General features: G+C 36.3%; 1 protein-coding gene across 1 annotated transcript; it reads left to right on the top strand.

Moving 5' to 3' along the window:
• Positions 1 to 1,133: 1,133 nt before the first annotated feature.
• LOC110943745 (cilia- and flagella-associated protein 251-like) lies at positions 1,134 to 2,902 on the top strand. The gene is made up of 4 exons (XM_022185480.1): positions 1,134 to 1,271; positions 1,342 to 1,425; positions 1,496 to 1,945; positions 2,519 to 2,902. The coding sequence occupies exons 1-4, from the start codon at positions 1,134 to 1,136 to the stop codon at positions 2,900 to 2,902; spliced, it is 1,056 nt and encodes a 351-aa protein (XP_022041172.1).
• Positions 2,903 to 12,812: the final 9,910 nt, after the last annotated feature.

The following is a 12,812-nucleotide window of genomic DNA, read 5'->3' on the forward strand; positions in this document are numbered from 1 at the left end:
TGAGAATAAATGTGCATACTGGAAAGGCCCAAAACGCCAAAAAGAGAAAGGCATTAAGTCAGAATGTGGAGGTTGAGGAAGAACCATACCATGAGTTCAGTGGGGCAAGGATCTTTTCAAAAGTAAAACCTACAAAATTGACTGGTTGGTTTATGAATCTAAACGAAAACCAAAGAAAGACAGTACACCAAATGGGTTTTGGTGCTACACTAAGGTTGAAAGTAGACATCGTAAAAATTATAGTGAAAAGACAAACACCCTAAACGTTGGCAACCATACCATACATATAAATGAAGAATTGGTAAACTCTTTAACGGGTATACCAAATGGAAGGGTGCCTGTGAATATGAAAAAAAGACCAACAGCTAAAGACCACGTGGTGGCTGAGTGGAAAGCACAGTTCCGAGGGGCTGAGTGGAAAGCACAGTTAGGAGGATTGGGCTGGGTTAACAGACCAAGTGTGAGGATATACTTTGATAACATTTTTCCTATGATGCATGGCTTTGGGAGAAACTTCTGCCTAAATTTCCTTGTAGCATTCTTCACTATAGTGGGGCATGCAACTGACAATGAAGTCGTCAACAAACAATTCTTGCACAATGTTACACCAGACGTTCAAATAAACCAAATGAACTGGTGTAGTTATATCATCCAATGCTTGCAACACGCCAAAACCGCATGGGCTCCCAAAAAGCATTACACAGGGCCACTGATCATATTTGTCGTAAGAATAAATTTTCACTATTCATTTGCTTGCCTTGTTGAACGATGCTTGCAATTTGAAAAAATGGGACCGAAAAGAAGGATACCCAATTGAGTGGGTTACAACAGAAACTCTTGACTTATTTGAGAGTGCAATGGCAAAACACCTTGTGGGAAATGAAGTAAAAAGGAAAACAGTCAAAAGAGGTAAAGGAAGCAAGCCCCAAAAAACGAGAAAAATACAGATTGTTGTTCATGATGAAGATGATGGTGATGATGTTGAGCATGGAGATGAAGATGATGTTCACAAGGTCAATGAGCATGATGATGAATTTGATGATGATGATGGTTTTGATCATGATAATCATTATAACTATGAGGTGCAAAACGCCATGCCCTTCAATGATGACTAAGAGGCTTCACTTCAAAGGATGGTGAATGAGGATATAGAAAACCAGGAAATGATGTTTGAAGTTTCTCCATCAGGAAACCATGCTCTTATCAGAGAAGTAACACGGTATGACAACATTTTTCCTGATGAAGAAGAAGAAAACAAAGATTCTGAAGAGGTATGTTGTTCAAATGATAAATTAAAAAAAAATACCATGATAAACAAAATCCTTTTATTTAATATAACAGGAAATTGTTGAAAAATTGGATGGAGCATACAAAGAATTAGAAGACTTTCCTGATGAAGAAGAAGAAAACAAAGATTCTAAAGAGGTATGTTGTTCAAATAATAAATTTAAAAAAAATACCATGATAAACAAAATCCTTTTATTTAATATAATAGGAAATGGCTGATAAATTGGATGGAGCATACAAAGAATTAGAAGACTGTTACAATAAAATGAGCACATTGTTAAAACAGTCAAAGACTGAATACGCAAACAGCCTCCTGGTACACATTAAATACTCACAATGTATGAGATTGTTGGAGAACATCTCAAAATTTGTTGATGAAAACGCTAAAGAAATGCCAGCTGAAACAGAAGAAGATACACAAGAAACTGAGGATGAAAATGAGGTAGTACTAGGAGATGAAAATGAACAAGAAGGGGAAAAGGAGATGGCTGAAAAAGAAAATGCCATTGAAGAGAAAACAGTTCACGAAAACCCCAAAGAATTTGAAAATGAAGAACAAGGAGAGGAAGGATGTGAAAATGAAGAAGAAAGGGAGAAAGAGATGGTTGGAATTGAAAATGCCATTGAAGTGGAAACAGTTGATGGAAACACCATGCAAGTGGAAATAGTTCATGAAAACGCCATTGAAGATGAAAATGAAGGAAAAGGAAAAGAAGAAGGAGAATGAGGAGGAAAAGGAAAAGGGGAAGGAGAAGAGGAAGAGGAAGGGGAGTGGGAAGGGAATGGTGAAGGGGATGGAGAAAGAGAAGGAAAAGGAGAAAGAGAAGGGGAAGGAGAAAGGCAAGAGAAGAGGATACAAGGGATGTGGCAATAGAATAAAATGCCGAACCCTCGACTGCTACAACAACCCCCATATATGATGATGAAGAGGATACTATATCATCAGATGAAGATGTAAACGAAAACGATATTGAGAGGTGGAGTTGTGATTTCAAGACACTTGAATATCACATTTCAAGATACAATGGTGAAAAAATAATTAAGAGGAATACTGCTGAGATTTTGGAGCTGCCAGGACAACATCTAAAACAAATGATTGATATTAAAGAAGGTCGTGATAATTCAAAGATGGTGGATGAAGCAATTAAAACAATAAAAAAATATCTGCAACCTGCTGAAGAGACTCCAAAAATGCCTGTATTTGATAAGACACTAAACATTGCCACGACAGAAACAAAAGACAGTCAGGCATTCAACACTGAAAAAGAAAAAAACTGAAGGGGAGATGGTGAACAAAAGTTTTGACCAAGAAGGGGAAGTGTTTGATAAAACGCCATATGAACAGCCACCAACTACATCTGGGAAAAACCTCTTGAAAAGTTTTGAAGAGGAAGAAACACCCAATAAACCCCAGGATGAAAACGCCATCAACACTTCACCACCAAAAACGCCAAACATGTCAGATGTGCAGGAGAAAGGTGATGAGGACAACAGTCCAGACATCACAAAGCTAATGCAAGAAAATAAAATTTTAAACCCTGAAGAGCTGCCTGGTGATGAAAAAGCTGATAAAGATGATGAAAAAGATAAAAATATAAAAAAAGAATGTGGCTGAAGAGGAGAAGAGAGATAAAAAATTGAGCAAGGCATATTTATCACCTTATCTAAGGAGGCAAGTGGTAATGTTGGTGCATATGTCTGTCGACTTCGTCTTGTATCGAGTCTTGTTTTAGATTGTATAGATCAGAGCACAATATACGAGAAAACAGGTTTTGTAGGATGAGAAGTGATTTCGAACAAAATGAGTTTTAGGCTATTTCTTACGAAATAGACTTTGTCTATTTCGCACTAAATGACACCTAATCATTTCGTACGAAACACCCTCCCTATAAATACCTATGTTGTCATCTCATTTGTAACTTCCCGATTCCAGAGCCGAAGTGCTGCTGAAGTGTCTACTCACTGTAAAACTTTGTCAAATCAATCAAATAGAAAATTAAAGTGTAAATCAAGCTTATTCGAAGTCGATACGTTAGTTTCCGCCTCTCGTATTAACAAGAACACCTCAGGAGGAGGAGTTCTTACCGAATTCAGCTTGATTTCATCAATTTTCTGACTTCTACACCTTCTTTTCAAAATTAAACAAGATTTGATGGTTAAAATGGCTTGATGTAACACCCCAAAAATATAAAACTTTATATTTTATTATAAAGTATTAATCAAACGAGAATCAACTAACTAGGAACCTATAACCCACCTAGTTACAAGTCTTGAAATAACTCATAATAGGGTTAAAATACTTAAACTTAAGGTTAAATCAAAGTTGAGGGACCAAACTAGTCAAACCTGAAACTTAATTGCTGAATTAGTAAACAAACACACCAAACACACACTGGTGTGTGTGTGTTTGGATCAAACAGAAGGAAGGGCGACCAGGGGATTCCCTTCAAAACCCTAGTTCTTCACAAAAAGCTCAAATTGGAAGCCTAAATCAAGTCTGAATAAAATTCTGATTATATATTAGTGATCACCTTGACAAAGGGATCAAAAGGTATGTAAATTTTGGTATTTTGCTACATCTTGAATTCTAGGTTAATGTGAAGAACGAAAATGTAGCTTGATTACTGATGCATGGATGAAATTAGAAGAGTTATGAGGTTTAGAAACAAACCCTAGATGATTTCTTGACAAAATCTTGCATAATACTTGTAGGGTTTCATAATCACCATTGTAAGTGATTGGTGAGCTTGGAGAAACTTGTTAGATATTAGAATTATAACTCTTGCTCTTGCACAATATGAAATTAAGAAGTAGTTTCAGAGATATTGATGTCAAATGTATGTAAAATTGACTAATTAAAGTGAAATTAGATGATAAATTACAAGTCATGAAATTGGTAAAGAATATGTGAAAATCTGACCCGCTAGGTGTTCGTCGAAATGCCTAAGTGAGGATTTAAATAATAGAATGAAAATGCAGACTTGATTATTGTTTATAATGATGCGTTATTAAACACGAAAAGAATTCTAAACCAATTGTGAATTGAACTCTTTAGGCAAAGAGTCTGGATCGTCAAGCGGACAAACCGGAGGGAATACGCGTGGGAAAGGTGCGCTTTAAAGGTACGAAATTTACCGTTTCGTTACATTAAGTTTATTCGTTAGTTTTATGTCGTCATTTTGAAACATGGTAAACAAGATAGACCAATATGTCACGAAAGTGACTTTGTGTCTTAAACAAGTAAGAACGGGTCAAAACAAGTTGAGGAGTAAACTTCGATGTTGGTTACCATTACTTGATGAATGGTGATAAACAAAGCGTAAGCCGTGTAGCAGACACGCTAAAATTGTTGAGAAACTTAACTCCTAATACAGGAGTTAAAGTTTTGAATTGTAAGCATGTCAAGTAGTGTAAAATGGCGAGCACGAAGCCTTGGAATTAAGCATGTAGATTATTGCGTAAACGATCCCTCAAGGGGAAAGCGAAACATGATAGTGGGTAATAATCCAGATATGAGTAATTAGCCCTAGACGTGCGCTAAATGTGTTCAAAATTAAATTACAACGATGTGAGAAAAGAATCGACAAAACTGCAAAAACAAGAAAGAATGTACAGCAGCTACCGTAAATTACGGTGGCTACCGTAATTTACGGTAGCAAGTAAAATGTTACGGTGGTTTTCTACTGGGTTACGGTAGACCACATTTGTTCAGGGGCCACCGTAACTTAGTTACCGTAGCGCCCAGTTTAAATGCTGAATTTTTCATATACTTGGTTACATTGAAATCGTTTTCGAACCTAGTTTCGATTATGTTAAATTCCAAGGACCATAATACTAATTTTTGTCTAACATTTTCAGTTTCTAGGTAATCCAAGTATAGGGGATGAAGATCAAGCAAATGCATCCGAACCGAACACTCAACCCAACGCTTCCGCACTTGATCTGTTTTGTTTTAAGACTATGTAAACACTTGTAGTTTTGTCTCGAATATTGTTTAGTAGGATTAATACTTGAATGTTATGACTAGTCATGGTTTTAAAATCTAGAAAGTTTTTGTAAACTCTACATTTTTGTAGTAAATCCAAGTTTAATTACCAGTAAATCTAGTAATATCAAACTGGGTCTTACAAGTTGGTAATCAGAGCTCAAGGTTGTCAATAAAGTGTTCGGTTCAAGCTTGATCAAGCATCCGGTAAGAGTTAATCGTTTAAGTAGATTTAGAAAATATAGAAATAAATCATGAACAAATATGCATGAAAAGAGTGAGTAAACTCACTCAAACACAAGAAATGCGAGAAACAAGAACGATTGAATCAAGTTATGAACTTGATTGAATCAAAACAAGTAAAGCACGTGTTATAAATGGAATGTTTAACAATTTATGTAAACATTTCAGTAATAAAGATGGTGGATGAAGGTAATGATGATGCGGTGCCAAGAGTCACCGAACGGATGAGGCAAGTGATTGCCGAAGAGGTTGGAAAGGAGATCGAAAACAGTTTGTCGGGCTTTATTGATAAAATTCAAAACACAGTTTTATCAATAGTTGAAGAGAGAATCAAGAAATTGGAAGATGATTCAAATCTAGCAAAGGAAAAACCCGGAGGACAAAAGCCTTGTTCATACAAGGAATTCATGGCATGTAAACCACCCATATATAATGGGGAGGTTGATCCAATAGTGTGCCAACGATGGCTAAGTGATATCGAAGGGGTATTCGAGAGAACTCATTGTGATGAAAATTACTACGTAGCCTATGGTACGGGTCAATTAAGGGGTCAAGCGAAAGACTGGTGGGATAACAAAAAGAAAGAGATGGGAAGTGAAGCGGCTAAGGCCATGACATGGGAAGAGTTTAAGAAGCCGTTTCTTAAACATCATAGTCCCAAAGCGGTCATTAATAGAATCAAGGAAGAGTTCATGCAACTCAGGCACAAGGGTGAGTCCATAGACAAGATCACGGGGATGTTTATAACGCGTTTGCTACTGCCCCGACTACTCCAGCTACCATTACTCAGAACTTGAACATGGAAATGAAACAGAAACTTTACAAAAGCCCCCAAACTAATGGGTATTGAGGAGTATTATGGTTGGAAAGATCGATTCGAAAACTGGATTCAAGCAAATCATTTGAGGTCTTGGGAATGTGAAAAAGTATGTTAAACCTCGTACAGATTTGGGAGTTATTAAAGCTATTTCTGAACTGACGGATAAAGAACGAGATATGTACAAAGCAGAAAAGATGATGATTAGTCTACTCCAGCAGGCTGTGAAAGAAGACATCTTCATATTGCTTCAACACGATAATACTTCGCGTTCGATTTGGGAAGAACTTCGAATTAAGTTTGAGGGTAGTGAGAAGATGATCAGGAGTAAGAAATCATTACTTAAGAAAGAATTTGACTTGTTTACAAGTTTGCCGGGTGAATCTTCAAATAAGCTGATTGAAAGATATTGTCACTTAGTGCGATCTATGTCTTTGTTAAAAATTGTCAAAGATCAAGAAGAATGGGTCGATAAACTAGCTGATGCTTTACCTCAGAAAGAATGGGGTACATATTTGATGATCTTGAAAAACACTGGAGAATATGACAAATTGACAATTTCCCAGTTCATTGAAAAGATTGAAGGACAAGATCTGGAGCAACAAAAGATTGCAAGAATGAACAATCCAAGTGGCCAACAAGACATTAAGATGTATTACAAAGGAAGTGTTCAGGATGTTGAAACAAATCTGAAGGTCCAAACTGCTTTCACTGCAGAAAATTCATCTGGATCAGTTAATCAAAGTCCAAACAGCGGCAGTGGATTTTCTTCATATCCAAGTATTAATCCGAAGGTTTCTACCACAAGTCATCAGTTCCAAAGCTCAAACAGCAATAATGGTCATGTTTTAGATTACAACATCGCGTTGCATATTCAGAATGGTCAAAATTTTTCTGAAGAGGTAGCTAAAGGTCACATGTCATTACTTGCTACTGTGCTAGAATCATATGAAGGATTGGTCGCTGGAAGGATCGGAAATCCTATGCTGACGAAAGAGGATTATGATCAGATCGATGCAAAAGAAATGGAGCTTATGGACATTAAATGGTGTTTAGCTAGGGTTTTGAGGAGAGCTGAAAAATTTAAAATGATTACAGGAAGAGATGATTTCCGAGATGCTAATGTTTCTACTTTGGGTTTTGATAAATCTAAAGTTACTTGTTTTCGATGCAGGGAAAAAGGACATTTCAAAAGGGAATGTACCAATCGAGAAGCTGGTGGAGCTCAGAATCCGTTCGAGAATAATGACTATTATTGAAAAGCCATATATCAACAAGTTGCTCAACAACCATCATCATCAAATATTATTGAAGATGGAAAGAAGAAGGCGATCGAAGAGTCAACAAAGAGAGCTTATTTTGGTATAATAGATCAAGATGATGAGAAAGTGGCAGAAGGTTTTAGCTGGGATAAATACGTTCTGCCTGTTTCAAAAGTTGTAGCTCTCATTGCATAAATAGTTCAAGAGCCTGATTTGATGACGGAATGGATGTAAGGATTTGCTTGTGATGATAAAAACCAAGATGGAGAATCTGTTACTTCAAATAATAGTTCAGAAAGTACTCAAGTGTTTGATCAATCATCATTTGATAGTGATGATGAAGAAGAAAATTGAATAAACATTGGAAAAACCTCATTATCTCCTGAAAGTTTTCAATTTTATTTTGCAGATAGATTGGAGAAGCTGAATGAGAGACTAGCAGCAAAAGAACAGAAAAAGATGAAATGTGAGAATGTTGCTCAGACAAAGAAAAGTGAAAAGAGTGAAGAAGTTAAAGTCGCTGAGAAGATGGTTGATGTGCGTGAAGTGTAATATATTTTAGGTGTATATTTTAAGCCCTTTTACACTTTTTAGCAAAGTTTTAAATTTATAAAACACGATATTTACTAACACTAAACACACATATGGGCAAGTGCACCCATCGTGGACGTAGTATAGTGTTGGTAAGATACCGAGGTCGTCCAAGGACACAAGAGCTTTTAGTACCGGTTTATCCTCAACGTCTAATCAAATCAAAAAGTTAGAAAAAGATTTTTAAACTAGAAAAATTAAACTAACTAAAATGTTGAAAAGTAAAATAAAAAATAAAAACAGATAGACAAGATGAATCACTTGGATCCGACTCGAGTGTAGTGTAACCTTTGATTATTTTCGCACTTTTGCACTTGTTTAAGAGATTATCTTAGTTATTGTAGTAGGACCCTCTTTTAAAGGAGACGTTACCCTCAACCCAGTAGTTTGAGTCAGCAAGGATACAATCCTAAAGGGTCAGATTATTGAAAGATAATTAATTAAGTTATTAATGCATAATGTGGTAGGCCCCTCTTTTGAAGGTGACGTTACCCTCGGCTAAGTAGTCTGAGTCAGCAGGGATACAGTCCTAAGTAGCCAGGTTAAAGTTTTAATAGTAGTTTAACTTATGAGGGGATCAAAGAGTTTGGACCCCCGCCATCCAATACCGTTGGGCATTGAAGGAGGTCCTGCTAAATTTGACCCAGGTCCTTTGCAGGATCTATACACTGAACAATGGCAAGACTCTTACCAAACCGTTCCCTTAACCCCCGACCAGGTAGCCAACATACCTCCATATAGACCGTGGAGATATGAATGGTGAAAATCTTTTATTTTATATAGACAGTAAAATAATGCCAAGACACCACGGACATACGATAAGGAAGAATCACCTTCAACATAAGAAACTAGTAATTAAAGTCATTAATACAAAACCAATTAAAAAGTGCAAAAGATTAAAAATAAAAAGTATTACACTAAACACTTGTCTTCACCAAGTGATGTAAAAGACTTAGGCAAACATGGCATTTGATTGTCAAGAACTCTTACGATCAATCTTGGATCCCGAGACGACTCACACACTCTACGATGGACAATGGATGATGGTGTTGTGATGGTGGTGGGTGGTGGGTGAAGTGTGAGAGAGGTGGTGTGCCAAGGGATAAGTTGCAAGAGCTCCAAGCACTCCTATTTATAGGCTGAACAGAAGCTCGGGCACGGCCTCGTGTCCACTGGGCACGACCCCGTGCCCATCCTACTCTCTTTCTTCGTTAAATGCAATTTCATTAAATGCACTTTTGTCTGCATTAGTTGACCATGCCCTCGTGTCCGCTGAGCACGACCCCGTGTGCAGAAGCATATCTGTACTATCAAGATTTGCCTCGATTTTACGAATCTTATAGTTGACCACGACCCCGTGTCCGCTGAGCACGGCCCCATGGTGGGCAATAGAAGCTTCTACAACTTTGTCTTTTCTGTTGATACTTGGGCACGCCCCCGTGCTCAGTGAGCACGGGGCGTGTTCAGTCTTCTGTCTTCTTGTTTTGCTTGGGAAGATGCCGTCGGGAGGTCGGGCATGCCACGTTTGTTCCTTTTCTTGTATTTAAGTTAGATTTAGCTGCCTTTTTGCTTCTTTTGTTCATTTGAGCTCATTTAATCCTAAAAAGGGGTTAGTTTTATGCCACAATTGATGTAAATTATATGTTGCATTTTGTGCACATCAATGGTTGAAGTTGAAAAGGTAGTTGAAGTTGAAAAGATAATCTAAATTGAAAAGATTGTTGAAATCATCAAACGATGTTTAAAATGTTTGGAAATATGCAAACAGTGTGAAAAGAAAGATGAGAAGTTGAGTGAGCTTGAAAAGATGAAAGAAAAATTACTGTTCGATGTCAATTATGTGAAAGAATCGTATGATATGTTGAATAGAATAGTAAATGGTTTGCAAAAGACAAATTCTGAAAGAGAATATGCTTTAACAATGATGAATGCAGTGATGATGTCCAAGTAAAAGGCTATCAATCATTACATTGAGGTATGTGCAAAGTTGAAGCAAGAGTTGGAAACTGAAATGATAGAAAATGAAAGAATCAGACGGTTGTTACAAAGTTATTCTAGTTCTGATTATTTGATTGATCGAAATTATCTAACTGTTGCAAGTTTTGAAGTCTTTCAAGATGAGAAGAAAGAAGAAAAGGATACTGGTAAAAACAAAGTGCAAATTATAACAAGTGTCCACCTCCGATTTGGGAAGGTTATTCTCCCAGAAAACCAAATGAGGAGCAAGTCAAAAAGGCTGTCAATATAAAGTTAAAATCTGAAACAACTGATGAGTTACCAGAAAACATTGACATCACCTTCACATCGCCTGACACTAATCATGAGTCTGAGTTAATAAAGAAAGTGGTCGATCAGGTGTTGGATAAAGATGAAGAGTCGGAGTTAAAATCTGAGTTTGAAAGTTTGGGATCATCATCAGTTGAAAGTCCAAAATCGTCGGTCAAACGGGTTTACAATAAAGAATTTATGTTATCAAAAAATAATTTGAATGACGAACCAATCAAAGTGGCATACACTTTGCATGATTCAGACAAATTATATTCTGATGAAGAATTTCCAATAAGAAGTGTTAAAATTGAAAAGATCAAAAAGGTTTTCAAACTAACAGAAATTAATATTTCTGTAATAAAAGATATAAATCTTCATGAAAAACCTAGAAAGTACACTTCAAGAGTTCAACAAAGATTGAATAAGAAAAAGGGTTACAGTTCTGGTTCTGGTTTTCAAAAGAAACCAAACCATAACAGTAATTCCAAAAAGAAAGGTTTAGGATTTATTCCACCAGAAAATTATAAAAATGAGAAAATTTCTAAAACAATTACTGTATTTGTTTAAGGGACAAGTTCTGAGGAAGACGAAAAGAACTCATTTTGGAAACAATCAAACAAAGAGTTCTTTGCGGAAAAGGGAAGAATGGCTACCAACAAGAACATGTTACCGGTGTCAAGAAGTTGGTCACATCGCCTGGAATTGTCCGATGGCTACCAACACAAAACAGGAAGTTGTTTCTAAACTGAAAGAAAAAGTTGTTGATAAAACTGAAACACCAACTGAAAAATTGAAAGTGTTTAAAAATTCAACGTATGAAGTTGGTGAATGTTCAAAAAGATTTTACAAAAGAAGGGTAAATCTTAACAACCGAACATGGGTTGTTAAGAAATCAGATGTGAAATCTGGCGATGAATCTGACTCGTCAAAGTCAGAGGAGCCACCAGTTGAATCAAAAGGAGAAAATTCAGTACCGCCAATGGGTGATGTTAACTTTCCACCATTGCGGGCTGAAAATTTAAAATCAAAAGTTAGTAAAGTGGAAATCTCGAATCAATTCTATTCTGAAAAGAAAGAATTTGATGTCGAAAAAGCGTATAATGGAAAAGTGAATCATATTTTCAGAAAAATGGTCGATGGTAGGGCCAAAGGGGTAAAAGATTTTTATGAAGCAAAAAGAAATGTTCAAACCCCAAGTGAAACTGAGAAGGTCACACCCAAAGCTGGTCAGGCTTGGGTGTCTGTATTCTTTGCTTGAAAATCCTGACTTGTCAGAACTCCCAGGTTGGTAATTGGGGAGTAGGAATCGACATCATTCTTGAACATGTTTGTTTGGAAAGCCTACAAGTGGTAAAATTGAAAATTGTCATATTTCAGTTTACAAATAGTATTGTTAAGAAGTGAACATACAAGTGGTTGTTCCTACAAGTGGTTAATCAAGGTCATTAAATTGAACTTGATTTAACTTTCATACAAGTGGTTGAAAAAGGGGTTTCATTCATTGTAAAGAGGAAAGAAACAAAGTGATGATCATATCCCCTAACCTACAAGTGGTTGGTGAATTTCAACAAAACTTATTTTCCAGAAAAACCATTTTGATTAAAACAAACTTAAGTGTTTTGAAATCATAATGAGAAAATAGTTTGTTGTCTGGGGGAATTCTGAGTGTTTACGCCAAGTGAATGGAGAATTGAAGCTTGAAAATCAATTTGTCAAATTTTTGTACAGTTTCTTTTCAAATTTTCCTTCAAAAATCAAAACTTAAAACATAATTTTGATTTTAGGGAGAGTAAAAATTTTAGAAAATTTCAAAAATTTGAAAAATCCAAAAACATGATAAAACCAGAAAAAGCCAAAAACATTAAAAATGAAAAAAGAGTTTTGTTGTGAAAAAGAGGAAATGATAGTACATCAGTGGACTATCACAGCACGATAAAGAAATGAAAAGTCAAATGTGATAAACGATCTCACTGCGGATATGCCAGTAGGTTTTTACACATTTAGTAGAGTGTTTTCGAGATATATACATAAATACGAATACTTACTTATATTGTGGGGAACATCTCTCGGATATATGGGTAATCCCCGAAATCTTGTTTGAAGGACTTTCTATTTCTGACATACTAGGTCTTTGTGCGTGGTGATATCTAGGGTATTATACCAGGACTTCTGATTTTGCGGGAGCAATAGCCTAGTCCTCGTATAATACTTTGCAAAGCTTTAATTTTAAAGCAAACCCTCAGCATAAAAGAATGATGAAACATTGCAAAATGCTAATCATGAGCTGTTGAAGAAAAGATCCCCAATCGGGACACACCAAAAGTCGAGCCATCATCTCTTTGTCTGAACGGAAGTTCTA

The sequence above is a fragment of the Helianthus annuus genome, chromosome 15, assembly GCF_002127325.2.
Source record: "Helianthus annuus cultivar XRQ/B chromosome 15, HanXRQr2.0-SUNRISE, whole genome shotgun sequence".
NCBI lineage: Eukaryota > Viridiplantae > Streptophyta > Magnoliopsida > Asterales > Asteraceae > Helianthus > Helianthus annuus.

Excerpts from the sequence above, each read along its gene's own strand:
- LOC110943745 (XM_022185480.1), top strand. The coding sequence starts at position 1,134 with ATGGTGAATGAGGATATAGAAAACCAGGAAATGATGTTTGAAGTTTCT. Across the intron at positions 1,272-1,341 it reads AAAACAAAGATTCTGAAGAG|GAAATTGTTGAAAAATTGGA; the intron begins GTATGTTGTTCA and ends TTAATATAACAG. Across the intron at positions 1,946-2,518 it reads TTGATGGAAACACCATGCAA|AAACAAAAGACAGTCAGGCA; the intron begins GTGGAAATAGTT and ends TTGCCACGACAG.